Source organism: Pipistrellus hanaki (genome assembly GCF_964339955.1).
Source record: "Pipistrellus hanaki genome assembly, chromosome: 2".
NCBI classification, from domain to species: domain Eukaryota; kingdom Metazoa; phylum Chordata; class Mammalia; order Chiroptera; family Vespertilionidae; genus Pipistrellus; species Pipistrellus hanaki.
In genome coordinates this window covers 179,853,072-179,870,082 of record NC_140504.1, presented here as the reverse complement: position 1 = coordinate 179,870,082, position 17,011 = coordinate 179,853,072, and the positions used below count along the sequence as shown (strand labels likewise).

Genomic DNA, 17,011 nt, shown 5'->3' with positions numbered 1-17,011 from the left:
ACAGGGGGAGGCTGGGTGAGAGGTGTATAAGAACTGTCTGCACCATCTTCACAACTTTCCTATAAATCTAAAACAATTTCTAGTTATTTTAATGAAAAGTTTGTTGTTTAAGAAGTGAAAAAGTAAAAGATCGCCTCAGTTCCGGTATTAAGGACACACTGATGGTGATAAAGGCAATAGCAGGGAGACCAGTTTTGAGAATCAAAGCAAGAGGTGCTGGTGGCTTGGACCAGAGTGGAAGTATTTAGAAGAGGTGAGCTTTGTTTAGGACAGTGTTGATAAAACAACCATTTACTGAGTGCTTGCCATATGCCCGGCATCTTCACATAGCTTGTGCCTTGTAAGGCAGTTGAATCTTCACAACTTCCCTGCAAGGTATGTGCTACTATACTCCCAACTTGGTGGTGTAGAAACCAAGTCTCAGGGAGAAGTGACTTCCCCAAAGTCACAGAGCCAGTGAGAGTCCAAACAAGGACTTGAACCCAAGTGCACTGGCTCCACAGTCTCTCTCCCAACCACCACACCACACCGTGTACTCATCTGGGGCTGCAGGGGATGAGATGGGGCTCAAAACTACAACCAGAACCACGTGTTGGTGCCAAAAAGAATTCATGGAAAGTCAGAAGCACAAAAACTGCTTCGAAATATATGGGGCAAAGGCCTAAGCTTTAGGCACAAAGGCCAGTCCATCCAGGAGCTTTATCTCTCCAAAGCAAACAAGACCAAGTGTCAACTCTGGAAAGCTATGGACTGTGCTATCTGGAGTCCTCGCCTACCTCTAGGTTCTAAAATAAATTCCTAAATACCAACACTCAAGTTTGCAATGGCTCAATGGCTAAGGAGACGCAAGCTACAAAGATAAACCTCAGACTCTCAGAAGTCTAAGTCTGTGTACAAGTTTATGTTGCACTAATGTAAAGTCCAACCAATCAGTAGCAGGTTCTATTGCCTAAAGTCATCCAGGCATCCAGACTTCTCCATTTCCTGTCTCCAGGGGAAAAGACCAAGTAGAATTATCCCAGAGGAGCTTTTCTGGACCAGGCCTGGGAGGGGTGTATATTACATACCTCTGTCCACTTTCTACTGACCACTAAGCTACACAGCGCCACCTAGGTGCAAGGGGGTGAGGCCTTGGATATATCACCCTGGCTGGGTGACTACTTCCCTCAGGCAACTCTACACTGCGGAGGAGGAGCAAGAAAGATCCACACTGCTTAACAGGCCACTGGAAAATAAATCCTGACGCCAGAGATAAATAGGGGAACTGCTGAAAGTGCCAAGAGCAGTAACTGCATGGGCAGAAATAATCCGAGAAGATCAGGAGTGTTTTATAGCCCTCTGCACACATCTCCGGCATCGCTCAATCACACCACTTCAGAGCTAGAAGAGGCTTTGGAGTTCCGCTAAACTTAAGTCCTCAATTTACATGTCAGGAAAATGCCATTGGCCCCAGAAGGAATAGGACTAGGTGAAGAGCAGGGCAAACCACGGTAGAGATGGGGTGGAACCAGGACTCCTTGCGCTGGGCCTGGTGCTGGCACCACACCTTGTGGCAGTTCAGATCCATCAAGGAAATAGTAGTCTGGTTCTTTGTTCACTTACAAGCTGAGAACTGCCCCACCCATGTGGCTCAGTGGTTGAATGTCAATCTATGAACCAGGAGGTCACCATTTGATTCTTGGTCAGGGGACATCTCAGCTCAGTCTCCAGTGGGGTCAATGATTCTCTCTAATCACTGACGTTTCTATCTCTTTATCCCTCTTATTTCCTCTCTGAAATCAATCTATCAATGTATCTACATACTAGTGTATATCTATGTGTGTGTGTGTGTGTGTGTGTTTGTGTGTGTGTGTGTGTGTTTGTGTGTGTGTATATACATACATATAGATATATTTTTGAAACTGAGAACTGGTTTTCTTTTCTATAAGAGGAGGATGAGCTCAGTACTTGCAGGTATTAGTTGGGTGCCATTTCTGCAGACAAAGAAATGGAGTAAAGTCTGGAGTTACACGTCCAAACTTGCCTGCACCATGAGGACAACAGTCCCAGTTATCAGAGACCCTTCCACAGCACTTTCTGATATTCCCAAGGCTCAGCGAACAAGGGTTAAGGATAAAGAAAGGAGACACTTTCTTATCCCAGCAACAGCCCTTCTGGTTACCACCTGCAGCAAAGGCCAGATGAGGGCCATGGAGTGGCCAACTCCATTCCGGGGGGAAAAGTCGACTATTTGACCAACACCTGGTGACACTGTGGGCAGGACCCATCATGGGGAGGGGTGTAGGCAGCACAGGCCTTTTGCCTGAGACTCAGGCTCCGAAGTGCCTTATATTTTGGCTGCTATTAACTAGCAGATTTGGCAAATGGGCAAGGTAAGGTTTTACTACAAAAACAGACTTTGACCTTGAACCACCAGGGTCCAACCCCAACCATGCCTGCCCACACCCACCCTTTGGCACCTGGTGATGGAGCCTATGGATACCCCCTGGGTCACTGCAGCTGGAGTCCCAAGCCCCAAGCCTGGCAGACCCTGCTTCCTCCCCTCCTGCAACCCCCTCAGCCCTGAATAATGTGGCCGTGCCAACCTGTGTGAACTTGGTGTCGAGCAGAACCTAGGAGTTTGAATACAGCTGCCCCAAGGCAGGTGGCTTCTTAGAGATTCAGTTTTCTTAGAAATCAAACTGAAGGCAATATTCCTACCTCTGGGAAAACTGTGAAGATTAAATGAGATATGGCCCATAAGCACCTGGTACACAACAGGTAAATATTCCAGCCTCCCAACTCTCCCCTGGGTCCATTTAAGGCATCACAGCTCATGGTCTTAGAGGTAAACAATGTCCGCCCCCCTCCACAAAAAAGTCTTGCAACTGTTGGCAATAGGAGACAGCAATCTCCCTGGGAACCTCTGTGAATCCCCCAAGCTTGCCTGGTGAAAGACCATGAATAACACCAAGGGCAGTAACTCAGAAAGACAGGCTGCTGCCCTGTCCCAGGCAACCCTGTCCAGCAGCCTCTGGCCTCTCCACTCTTCAGATGACTCTTTATTAATCACAGATAACTTTCCTGATTAAACACAAAGCTCCTCACAACAGGTTTGCCTCTGGAAGGCAAATCTGCCGGCATTTAGGATGAATCAAACATATTTACTTCTCAGATGTTAGGGTTTTGATAAAATCCATAATGCCTTTGGCCTCAAGCCCTCTTCCTATTAATTATTAAACCCTTGTGTGTTTCGAGGGTAATTGAATCCATGTTTCTAATTAGTTTACACTTAATTCATCAGAACAATTTTTAAAGGGCTGATGGATGTCCCAATAAGCCTCATGGGCAGTTTAATGAATCTGTAGTTAAAAAGAGATTGGACACACACCAAACTGTTAACAGCGGTTACCTCCAGGGAGCGGGGCTGGGACGAGGAGGCACTTGCGTTTTTTTCGCTCGAAACACGACTGCATGGCTTGACTTTTTGGAAGTAGTGAGTTCCCATTACTTCTACCGTTTTAAAGAAACTGCTTAACAAGGAAAATGGAATGAATTTTTAAAAAAGGAAATGAAGTGAATGCAAATGAGTCCCATGCAGTGAGAAGGCTTCTTGTTGTGGAGCGGAAAGCCTGGTTTCTGGCTGCATGAGACCCACTGCTCCATTAGCCACTTAGAAGCTTAGAGAACTGAGGCGCTCACTAAACCCCTGCAAAGAAAATTAATATCCCCTATCTCATGGGTGGGTTGTTGAATTATTTTAGAAAACACGTGGAATGCCTGGTTAAGACTTTTTAGTGTCTCTACTTCCCTTAGGATACACCACAAATTCCTCAGAATGGCATATAGGACCCCTGATGATATGGCTCAGCCACATACCCACCTCCCACTGCACCCCAACCATTGTCATGGAGCACCCTGCTTTCTCTTGTTTTGCCTACGCCTGTGCACACACTATTCTCTTGGCCTGAAACTCTCCCCATCCCTCCTTCCATGCTCTATCAAGGAATCTCAGTTTCCTCCAGAGAGCATTCATTCATTCACTCCATAGTTATTTGTTGAGCACCTACTATGGAGCCTGGAGACACAATGCAGAGTAAAACAGAAATGGTCCCTGCAGTCAAAAAGCTTGCAGTCTTGTGAGAAATGAGCATGAATCCAATTATCACACACATCCACATGTAAAACCATGAAGGATGAATGTGTAATTTGAGAGGTTATCATCACAGGAGGGTGTGACTAGACTGAAAATTAGAGTTGTCTCAGAGGACCTGCTGGGTGAGAAAGTGATTAATAAGTTGAGATATGAAGAATGATACCTAAACAAAGGGAAGGTAGAGGGAAGACATCCCAGGCACCCAGATCAGAATCTAAAAAGATCTCCTCAAGACTAGGTCAGATTCCCCAATCACAGCATTCTGGACTATCTGTTTTGTCTCCTTTAAGAGATCATAAATTCCTTGAAATCAGAAGCTGTCTTGATAACTGCTATATCCCCAGCACCTGGTGTTCCTGGTAGGCATTCAATACATCCTATCTAATAAAAGAGTAATATGCAAATTGACCGTACCTCTGCTACACCCACAAGCCACCTCCACCAGCCAATCAGGAGCAAGTATGCCAATCAACCCAACCAAGATGACTGCGGCCACGGAGCTGCAGCAAGCAGGAGGCTTGGATTTCCCCAGCAATGAAGGAAGCCAAGCTTCCCTGCCGCTCTGGCCGGCCCAGGTTTACACTCAAGGCTACAAAGTTTCAATTATAGAAGGTAAATAAATCCCAACAAAAATGGCAGCAGCCATGGAGCTGGAGAGAGCAGGAGGATTGAGTTGCCCCAGGGATGGATGAAGCCAAGCTTTCACAGCCCTGGCCTGCCTTGGCCTCCACTCACGGCTACAAAGTTTTAAATAAATCCCAACAAAAATGGCTGCAGCCACTGAATGAGCGGGAGGTTTGGCTCCTCTCAAGGCTACAAAGTTTCAATTATCAAAGATAAGTAAGCCCCAAATACCAGAGCCTCAGCTTGGGTTGCTGGGGGCTTGGCTGGCCAGCAAACAACACAGGCCCCTCACCCAGGCCACCCCATGCCCCTCACCCAGGCCACCCCATGCCCCAAGAGAACCCCCACCTTGATTCAGGATACCCTTCAGGGCAAACAAGCTAGCCCCCACCCATGCACCAGGCCTCTATCCTACCTAATCCTATCTAATAAAAGAATAATATGCAAATTGATCATCATTCCAACACACAAGATGGCTTCCCCTATGTGGTCAAAGATAGCTGCCCCCATGTGAACACAAGATGGCTGTCACAAGATGGCCAGGAGGGGAGGGCAGTTAGGGGGACCCAGGCCTACAGCTGAGAGCAGTTGGGAAGGAACCAGGCCTGCAGGGGTGGGTAGTTAGGGGTGATCAGGCCTGCAGTTAGGCATCAATCAGGCTGTCAGGGGAGTGGTTAGGAGCAATCAGGAAGGTAGGTAGGCAAGCAGTAGGAAGCCAGCAGTCCTGGATTGTGAAAGAGCAGTCGGACATCCTTCAAGGAGTCCCAGATTGGAAAGGGTGCAGGCTGGGCTGAGGGACACACACACACACACATGCACAAATTTTGTGCACCGAGCCTCTGGTCTTAAAAAAATAACAGTGAATGAATGAATGAATGAATGTGTCCAGCATGATATCTGACCCATTACAGGTAACCAGTATCATCATTTCTTTTTTCTCCTCTCCAGTGTCCTCTCTCTGCTTCAGTCCTAATCAGGGACGCTCCCTCATCCCATGGGTCCTCCAGCTGCCTCCAGCCCACAAAACTCATTCTCAAGGAACTCTGGGGAGAGGACTCTCCAAGGACAATCTGACTGACGTACAAGGCACACTTTTTAAGGAACCTAACAGACAGGTTCTTTAGGGGCCTCTGCTGTGATCTATATTCATAAAATGGTAAATCTGGCAAATTGGGTGAAATTTTTACAACTTCCAAACAGGTGTCTAACGTCAGTAGAGTGAAATCTGCAACCAGCTCCAAATGACTAACTGCATTTCACCTTAGGCTGATGACAGAATGTGTATTGCCGGTAATTGAGGAAAACAAGCCGTAGTGTTTCCCATAACGTGAGCCCAAATGTCTAGATTAAGGGATGCTTAGATGTGCTTAACTGGAGCAGTCATCACCGGCGCCCTATCAACCTCCAATGTACAGTGATGCAGTTTATTAGCAATGTCTCCATAGATTATGTTCGCCGCGTTCCATTAGAAAACTTCATTCCATATTAAACTGCAATGCAATCGGACGGCTGCCAGCACGGGAAGGCCATCTCATTGTGCGAAAGCAGAGATGTGGGAATTGTTTCGGTAATTCATCCAGGCAGGGCTGACACTGCATTCTCTGGAAGGCTCTTTGTTCTTTCCTTGCTAATTTCTAAACTCCTACAGGCTTCCCGGCCTTCAGGACCAGCTCCTCCTCCCATTTCCCACCCTGATCCATTATGAGAAGAATCTGATCAGCTTCTATTGTAAATTTAATTTCAAGCAGCCAGACGCTGCCTCCTGGCACCCTGGGATGCTGCTGCTTGTGAATAGCTCTAGATGAAATGTGAGATGCTTTCAAGAAGATGGCGATGAACCCCTGGTGGAGAAAGGGAGTCGTTGGGAGATGAATGGCATCTGCATATAGAACAAGCTGTGCGCAGTGTGCCCGCTGGCACCTCTTCACACACGATGCCAGGTGCAGCTTTCAGTACCTTGCATCGCCGAGAATCCTCCCTTTCTCAGAGGAGGACACTGAGGCTCAGGTGGGTGGACTCATTTGTCCAAGGTCACTGACATAGAAATGAGATCAGAATTCAGGTGCCTGACACTAAAGGCCTTCACTCCTCAATCACCTCCCGTGGGATTCCTCAACCTTAGCGCTGCTGGCATTTGTGGTGGGAGGCTGTCCCCTGCCAGGCAAGATGTTTAGCAGCATCCCTGGCCTCTTCCCACTAGATGCCACAGCCCCTCTCTGGTCTGACAGCCCAAAATGTCTCCAGACATTGCCAAATGTCCCCTGGGGCTCAAAATTGCCTTCAGGTGAGAGCAATCGCTCTGCCTCATGACTTATAAATGTACTTGTGTTTGTGTGTGTGTGTGTATGTGTGTGTCTTTTTGCTTACCTATGTTTTATTATTATTCTACAAATATTTAAGTATTCCTTTTGTTTATGTATCACCACAATTAAAAGCAGTTTACATACATTATTTAATTTAATCCTATGAAATAGATATTGATACTAGTATTCCCACTTCATAGACAAAGATATTGAGGATGAGAGTTGGAGTGAAAAAAGAAATGCATTAAAAATGTACAGAAAGCAGAATTGCAGAACTTATGCCTGTCAGTCAAGACATGACAATAAACACAGAAAGCCTACTGCAGGCTTGTGCCCCACAGATGGGTGACCAGGGGACCAGTAATGCTACCCACAGGCAATGACTCCCCGTGAGCCCAGTACCTGCTTCAGGTATTACATTTGCAGTTCCCTAAATCTAAAATGTCTAACAGTTGAGCCACAGAGATGTGTCAAGACAGGCACCAAAGTCCTCTGCAAACAGTCTTGAGTTTCTAGGTCCTGAGAACAGCAGGGCAGGGGGAAATGCAGATAATGTCTGTGGAGCACTATGGGGTCTGCAGCAGGCGGCTCACATGCTACAACCCTGTAAGGCAGGTCAGTGTCACCTCTTATTTTATAGATGAGGCTCAGAAAGGCCAAACTTGGGCAGGTCACAGAGCAAATAAATGCAAAACCGAGCTGCATATAAATCTAGGCCTGTCCCCACTGTACCCTACTGACTCCCGGGAAAACAGTGTGACAGGAGGTGACCTACCTGTTCTGCCAAATGAATGAAGGATAACGTCAGTGCAGCAAACAGCCTGGTAGGCTGAGAGAACACATTTTACTGGAAACTAGAGCCACTAGGCCAATATGGCTCGTTTTCTGCTTCCAAGTCAGACACTGTGGAGTCAACCTCCATCCCTTCCTTTTTCTTATTCCCACTCCACAGTCCCTATAAATCTACTCTTAACTCTGGGGGCAACGCTTTCCCAGAGCATCACACAAATCCACGGCATCTTCTCTCCTCGTTGTTCCACCTCAGGCGCCACCGTCTCCTGCCTGGCCTGTCAGTCACTAGTCTGGTCCCCAAGCCAGCCGGTTTTCCATACTGCAGCCAGATTGTGCCAGAATCCTTCATTTAGAAACCTTCATTAGAAAAACACCTGCCAAATACCTACAGCTAACATCATATTTAATGGGAAAGATTAAACGTTTGAAAATCAGGAACAGGACAAGAATGTCAACTCTCACCACTTCTATTCAATGTTGTACTGAAGGTTCTATACAATGCAATTAGGGGGAAAAAAAAGAAAAAGGATTTGATTAAAAGCAACTAGATTGGAAAAGAACTAAAACTGCTTTTATTCAGAGATATAAAAAACCATTAGGACTATTAATGACAAGTTCAGCTAGGTAATAGGACATAAGATATTGTATTTCTAGATATCCATGAAAATTTCAAAAATTAAATTAAATTAAAAATAATTCTTTATTCATAATAGCATCAAAAAGAATAAAAATCTTAAGAGAAATGTTCAGGTCAAGATGAAGAGGCAAGATAATATATTAAGCTCCCCTTCAACCTAACACCCTAAATTCTCATGGAAACAACCTAAGGTTTATTAAATAAATAAATAAATAAATAAATAAATGAGAGAGAGAGAGAGAGAGAGAGAGAGAGAGAGAGAGAGAGAGAGAGAGAGAGAGAGACTATATGTCCATGTTGGAAACTAGGAAAGAGAGAGATGCCTACATGCTATAATCACTAAGGAATTTCTATAAGGTGTAATAGCAAAGAGACCTGATTTTAAAAAAGCTAACTAGACAAGATGTTGACAGAGAAATACAGTTTAGCCCTGGCTGGTGTGCCTCGGTTGGTTGGGTGTGGTCCCGTGCACTGAAAGGTTGCTGGTTCAATTTCTGGTCAGGGCCCATGCCCTGGTTGCGGGCCCAATCCCCAGATTCAAGAGGCAGCCAATCAATGTTTACCTTTCACATCACTATTTCTCTCTCTTTCCCTTCCTTTTTCTCTAAAAAATAAAAATAACACAGTTTAAAATGTGTTCTGAAGTAACTTTAACTACTAGACTAAAAATCACAGAAAGGGCAAAGAAAACTTACACTTGAAGACAGAGAAAGGGAAATGGCATAAAAAAGCTAAAAAACACAAAGCATTAACTATTACACAAATATTACACAAAAGAGAAAGTATATCAGTTATCACCAAAAAAAGAGTGAAATAAACTTTCCAGTTAAAGAATAAGACTCTCAAGAAAGATTTAAAAATAAAAATACAATTATATCTTATACTAAGAGATACATCTAAAACAATGACATAGAAATATTAAAAATAAAGAAAGTGGCAAACAGGGACTCAATAAATACAAAACTAAAAGAAAATAAAGGTGGTAATATTGGTATAAAAGTAGAAGTTAAAGCAAAAAACCTTTGGGGAAAATATAATTTTTATATTGAAAAATACATATAATTCACTCTGAAGATCTAATGCTAAAAATATATGCTGAAGAGCGTACCATCAAAATACATAAAATAAAAGGATGAATTGACAAAAATAGTGAAAATGTAGTCAACACACTTCTTATCCTTGACAAATATCATCTAGACAATAAAGAAATTAGAAAAAATAAATACTAAAAGTTTTACCCTTCAACCAAAGAATCTGAGTTTTTTTTCAAATACTCATAGAACATTTACATAAAAATTATCTTATACTATGAAAATAAAAGCAACAAATTCTCCAAAGTAGAAATCATAATCTAATCATAATACAATTCAACTGGATAATAATTTTTAAGTATAAAAAAGTTTACTGGAAAGTTTTAGGAAAAATCTCTAGAGGCAAGGAAGGAGCAAAACTGCAATTAGATATTCTTTCTACAATAATGACTATCCATCAAAATTAATGGGATATAGTCAAAGTTATACTTAAGGGGAAATTTTGATTACCAAACAGGAAATAATGGATCTAATTCAATTCACAAAACCAGCAAAAGAGCAATATCAGCCTAAGGTGAGTGAGAGAAAAGAATGCATAAATATAAAAACAGAAATCAATAAGTTAGATAATAGGGAAATAATAAAATTGATAGCCCTAGAATTAGAACTTTAAAAAGACCCATAAAACAGGCAAACTGCAGCAAGACGAACTGAGTAAAAAGAAAAGCACAGATGCACAGGAGCTGGTGCAAGAAAGGAGATGTAATCCCAGGAACTGTGGGGATAGAAATGTTCCCTGGGAGAACTATACGTATTTCTACACTGCTACCCTAGACAATCTCCATAAAATAGATGACTTCCTAGACAAGCATACATATAGAAACTGACTCCTCAATAAAATCTGAGTAGATTAATAACCATGTGAGAACATAAAAGAATCCACAAACACCCAACGGTCCCCACCAAACACACTTGCTATCCCCCCTACAGACCCAAAGGAGTGTCATTCCAAAACCTTCAAACAGCACATTTTTCGTGCTGTTTGGATGGTCCCCCTCTGAGGTCATGTCCCCTCCGAGGGTCCTCCAAGGTGTGAGCTCCTCTGCTCCAGGCAGAGCTTTCTCTCCAGCCCTCCCCTCGGCTGAACCTGGATGCCCTTGGCTACTTCTGAAATAAACTGACATGAGCAGATCAGGAAGGTGACACAGAAGGAACCCAAGCAAGGATGACCCAGTGAAGGTACAAACCCTGGATCCTCAAACATGGCTGGTTGGCCTGCATGGGCTAAGTGGAGGCCAGGTGCACAATCCAGGGCCCTCCCCTGCCAGGACCACCTCCCAAGGTCATGAAACCCCCACCTTCCAGGCGAGAGCAATCCCCACCTCTGGTGAGCCTTCTAACACTTCACTCAGAACCGGAAAACCCAAACGTCAGGAAACAGAGGTCTGACCACATGTGTGTGGATGCTGCTTTAAAAGAAAGGAAAACTGGAATAACCCCAGTAGGCAGAGCTGGAAAGTTTCCTGCAGCATCCATACCCCAACCAAGCTGCCCATTAGCCTAACAGGACGTTTTATCTTTCAACATTCATTCAACATTCACCACTGGTCAATGCAAGTGCCCTACATGGTGTCACCTAAGCTCAACATCCGATGTGACCTCATCCAATCTCATGGTCTTCAGCACTACCTAGCACCGATTTCCTTGAACTCTAAACTCATATTCAAGCCCATTCCTGTCTCTCTCATTACCATGTAACCTCTATGAAGACGTGGCTTTGTTTCGCTAACAGCTATATTCCCAGCACCCAGGTCAGTGTCTGGAACATAACATGTGCTCATGAAATATTCGTGGAATGAATGAGGGCAGTGGGGACTCCAGTCCCTTCACCCAAGTTGCACTGAACACCTACTGTGTGCCAAATCCTGCCGAGCCCAAGGGAGATGAATAAGCCCTGTCTGGCCTAAAACAAACTACTCGTCTGGGGCGCCCCAGACACTTCAACCTCTGCTGCAGGCTTGGCAGTCTCACCTCTGCACTGCCCAGAGAGGGCAGGTTGCCAGAGAGAAGAGGGCTGGGGCGGAATTACAAATATTGTCTGTAACACTGCTCCAGGCACCTTCAACAAAGCCTTGAGGTTAAGGACTTGGCAGGGACCCCTCATTAATTACTACCCCCTCCCCACCCTACCGGCCCCCCCCCCCCCCAGCTCCCTGGGACTTGGCTGGTTGGCTGGTAAGCCATTAACCCTATAGCTTCCTGGGGAGCCCAAAGCCTGGCAGGCAGGACCAGGACAAGGCCTGCAATGGAGCAGAGCAAACTACCATCAATCAAACCTCAGAAAGGCAACTCTGGACCCTTACAGCTGCCCCAGAAAGTCTGCCCTTCTGCAGAGGCTGTAGCTTCCATCCCTATCTCCCTCTGCCATGTGAACCCCCTGCTTCAGAGGCAGCTCAGGGTTACAGGAAAGCAGTCTCACCTTCTCCATGGTTTTCTCTTCCATTGCCTGCAATGGGGTCTGAGAGAGCGGAATCTTCCCCAAATTTCTGATTCTACACCCATAGCCACAGCCACAAGGTTTGAGGCCAAGGCAAAATGCAAAGCAATTTCCAACAAAGTATTAATGGTTTTCAAGTATAGGATGCAAGACACGGACACTATTATTAGCCTCCAACTCCTATCTGCTGGGTCCCAGGGGAGAAAATTAATTTCTGTGTGTGCAAAGAATATACACCAACAGATATTCATATATACACCATTTACACACAAAATCTGTTTACAAGAGAAAAATTTGAATTTCTCTATAACCCTTTTATGTCTTCTGTCGAGTCTTCCCAAATATCCACCTCATCAACCCTGTCCACTGAGCACTTCTAAGCAGGAGAAAGGAACTGGAAAATACAAAGAAAGCAAAGGAGCTGAGGGCAAGCCTCATGAAAACAGAGGTCTTCGCTGATGACCATCAATCTCTCAACCCCAGTGGGTTCCTCCTCTCACAAAGCTTGGCTCGGGGCCCAGCTACGTGCTGGGGGAAGAGACGGGTGGTACCTGGTTCGCAGGTTCTCTGGCTGCGGTGGGCCATCAAACACCGACAGGACATCGAAGTCCTCCTCCAGGGCGAAGGACTGGAAGACGAGCTGGATCCTGTGCTGGTCCTCCGCGGTGATGGTCCACGTGCAGTTGGCGTAATTGGGGTAGCCGTACGGGAACCCTGGGCTCTCCACTGTCCCATTGGGACCCTGCAGTTGGAATGTGCAGTTCTGGCCTGGGAGAGAGAAAGGGAGCAATTCAGTGTGGCCTGGAGAACTCCTAGAAGCTTCCAGAGAGACAGGAGCACTGTGTTAGAGAATCATGAACCCGCTTTTCCAGGTGCTTCCAGATGCCAGCTCCACGCTTATCACAGAGGGAGGGAAGACAGGTGACTGACACTGAGTGTGAGCCTGTTACGCCGCGTACTGTCCGGGTGTACAATGAGCATCGCTGTGCCCAAGCCTGAGAACAACTCTGTGAGGTAGGACACGAAGGCTCAGAGAGAGTGGACAATGAAAAGACAACCAGACTAGGCAGCATGTGGACTTCCCCTTTACATTAAATGCCAGAGTGAGGATTTCAACTTGCTGCACCTTCCGCAGCCTCCTGACTCTCAGGCCCCTCATCTCACCTCCTGTCCTCTCTTCTCACTCCCCCCAGAAAATAAAAGCCATCAGTGGGGATCCCTTGTCTTCCCAATTCCAAACCCATCTAGCCTGCCCCACGCTGCCTTCCTTCTTCCAACAGAGGAACCATCTCTCCTTCAATCTTAACATTAAGACAATAAATAAATAAATAAATAAATAAATAAATAAATAAATGCGGTTCTATGGAAAGTAAATTCATAGATTGATCTGATCATAAATTCTTAAATGGACAGGTTACGTTGGGTAGTCATGCCCCAGGCCTGTAACCTCTTTAATGAAAGGTTTATCTTTGCCTTGAGCAAGCCTTGTCCATTGCCTCTGTGCATATAGGTTTAACAGGCCTTTGAAATGCCTCTTTTCAGACCCCTCAGAAGGAAAACCATCCTCAAGAGAACACATCTCATTAGCCTGTAATCCCATTCCGGCCTGCTTTCTCCTGCCTTCACGCTTTCATATAATCTTCCTTACGTCCCTCCCTAATTCCAAATGCATGAAAGAAGATGCAAACTGTTACTCTAAGTCTGTGGAGATCTTGCTTCCAGGCACCTCCTCTGGCTCAAATAAACTTCAGAAAAAATTATCTACAGGTCTGGATGTTCTCATATTTACAACATAATCCTTCCGTGTGCCCTTTGGGTCCCATGCCCCCTCCTCTTCATGAACCTTATATATGCTTCTCTCTTCTATAGGATACACATGCTTAAGCCTTTCCTTTCCACTGGAACCTTCCCATTTTAAATGTGCTCAAGATTCCATCATTAAGAAAACAATTCCCCACTCTACTCCTCATTTCCCGCCAGCCTCATCTCTATCTTCCCCTTCACAGCCAAATTTCTAGAAAACACACCTTTTTTTTACAAGCTTTGTCTCCATTTCCTTACTTTCCACTCACTCTCCAGCCCTGATGTTTCTGCCTTCTGGTTCCAAAGAGGTCTACTGAGGTCACTGATGGATAGAGCGGGTCTTTTCAGTCTTCATTTAATAGAGCTCTCTCTCATCTGCCTCTAACAGTGTTATACACCCTCCTGAAAACAGTCCTCCCAGGCCAGTCTCAGACTTCACTGTGTGTGTGTACAATGCCTGGGACAAGGCTGAAATGTAGATTCTGATCCACACCATCTGGGTGGGGCCAGAGTGTCTGCTCCTCTAACTCACTCTCTGGTGAGGCTGTGCTGCTTCTCAGAAAGCCCCTCATTGCTGTTCAATAATAAAAAATAAAATAAATCACTTAAGGTCTACGAGGGTCTCTGTACAGTCCGGCCCCTGGTGACCTCTTAGCCTTGAATCCACTAGTTTCCAGTCAAGCCCCGCCCTTCTCAGTCATCTGTATCTGATACACTCTCTTACTGCACAGCCACAGGACCTTTGCATGTGCTGTTTTCTCTGCTTTGAACACTCTCCCATTCCTACTTGGCATATTTATCTTTCAGATCATGGTCAAGGGCCTCTCCTTGACTGGAACAAACTCCCCATTATACGCTCTTGTGACACCATAACCTCTCACTGGTAGCACCTAACATAGAAGCAAATTTCCATGTTTCCGTGTGATTATTTAATAAATATCCATCTCCTTGCCAGGCCATAAGCTCCATGAGAAAGCAGACTATATAAGCGTTTTCCATTTTTAAAGCCACAAACCAAGTTCAGTACTAGGCACATGATAAGTTCTCAATAATTTAACACATTGGAAATAATGAACAACATAAACTGATGAACAAAAACAGATCCGGAGACAGGGAAGCATCGATCAGACTGTCAAACCTCAGAGGGAAGGTAGGAGAAGGTGTGGGAAAGAGGGAGAGAGCAACTAAAAGATTGTATACATGCACATAAGCCTAAACAGTGGTCACAGACAACGGGGGTGGGGTGGGGGCATACGTGGAGAAGGGTTTGGGATAGGAATGGGGGATTAGGACATTTATGTGATACCATAATCAATAAAAAAATAATAATAATTTAACACACTGTATTTGGTTAGACGCTCTTCTAACAACTTTATACATATTGACTTGCTTAATCCTCACATCAGCACTATAAGGTGGATACTATAAAAATTATCTCCATTTTATAGGTGAAGAACTAAGGCAAAGATAAATGAAGGGAGGAGGCCCAAGTCCCACTGTTACTCACAGTCGGGATTCAAAAGTAAGAAGTCCACCTCAGATCCACCTGCTTAACCATGATGCTAATACACTGACTCAACACCAATTATATTTTAAAGCCCACATTAGGGATTAACTGACAAAGGACAGTTAATCTCTAAAATGACTAATATTGAAAAAATAAGCTGTAACACAAAGCATCCCAGTAAGAGAGCAAAAAGTTAAGGTCTTCTGAGTAAATGCTAAATGGGCATTTAATAAAATAAGACATGTAGACCTGATTAAAATAGCACCCGGGACCAGGAGAAAGAATATTTCCTTAGCCATTGTTTTAGAACAATTACCTACATGGTACTCGTGGTGAAATAACTGATTAAGATCAGGAATGAGACAGAAATGTACTATCACCTCTGAGATTTCACGCCTTATTGGATGAGCCAGCCCATGCGACACAAGGGGAGGAAATAAGGAAGAAGCGAGCATATGGTTTGCAGATGATATGTTAATATACCCAGAAAACCCAGGAGAATTAATTATAAAGTTATTAGAACTAATAAGAAATTTTAGATAAGTAGCCAAATGTGAAAGAAATATACAAAATCAATAATATTTCGCCGAAACCGGTTTGGCTCAGTGGATAGCGCGTCGGCCTGCGGACTGAAAGGTCCCAGGTTCGATTCTGGTCAAGGGCATGTACTTTGGTTGCAGGCACATCCCCAGTAGGGGGTGTGCAAGAGACAGCTGATCGATGATTCTCTCTCATCGATGTTTCTAACTCTCTTTTCCTCTCTCTTCCTCTCTGTGAGAAATCAATAAAATATATATTTTTTAAATCAATAACATTTCTATTACCAGAGACAGATGAGAATATAAAGAAAATATAAATAAACTTAATATGGACTGTGTAGGCACTGTATGAAAATAACTTTTATAGAGGGATAAAAAAATTTTTGAATAACTGGAGAGACATAGCATAATCTTGAGTGGAAAGACTACTGAAAGGTTAATTTAGCATATTAACCTTTTGAGAAGTTATTGAAAAGTTAATTTATAAGCTTAATGCAATTCTGATCAAAAGCCTGACGACCTGTTTTAAATTTAGTAAAATGATACCTAAAGTCTAACTGGGAACATAGGCATTTACAGACAATGCAGAAATGTAGTAGTAGCCTTATCCTACAGGGTAGTAAACAGAACCAGCAAGTGACATTTATGAAAAAAGTGTGGAGGAGGTCCAAGAGTGAACAGGAAGAACATGAAATGATATTGCAAAATAGTCTTAATACACATAAAAATTGAAATATGTGTAAGACAACATTAAAAAATCAATGAGAAAAGAAACACATTTTTGCAGGGTCAACTAACTGTTTGGGAAAAGAATTATCTCATTAACTTGCACCACATACTAAATACATTCCAGATAGAATAAAGAGTTATAAGCTAAAAAAACAAACCAAGCCAAAAGCACAGTTAGAAGAAAATATTGGCAAACAATGACCTAACTGTGATTTTCTGAACATAAAAGCTATGAAAGATACAAGATTGATGGTTTTATACAAAAATTATTAATGGTTGTATGTCAAAAATAGAAGCAAAATGAAAAGGCACATAAAAATGATAGGTAAAAAGTAATATTCTTAATACAGGAAGAACTTTGATGAGTCAATAGGAAAACAACAAGCAGTGTAACTGAGGGTCTTGAAGAAGTTA

General features: G+C 43.9%; 1 protein-coding gene across 8 annotated transcripts in view; it reads right to left on the bottom strand.

Moving 5' to 3' along the window:
* CSMD2 (CUB and Sushi multiple domains 2) overlaps positions 1-17,011 on the bottom strand; it is a 541,275-nt gene that overhangs the window by 469,993 nt on the left and 54,271 nt on the right. For all 8 annotated transcript variants that reach the window (XM_084873018.1, XM_084873017.1, XM_084873019.1 and 5 more), the window contains exon 2: positions 12,571-12,787. In XM_084873018.1, coding sequence (XP_084729144.1) covers positions 12,571-12,787 — 217 coding nt within the window. The remainder of the gene's footprint in view (positions 1-12,570; positions 12,788-17,011) is intronic.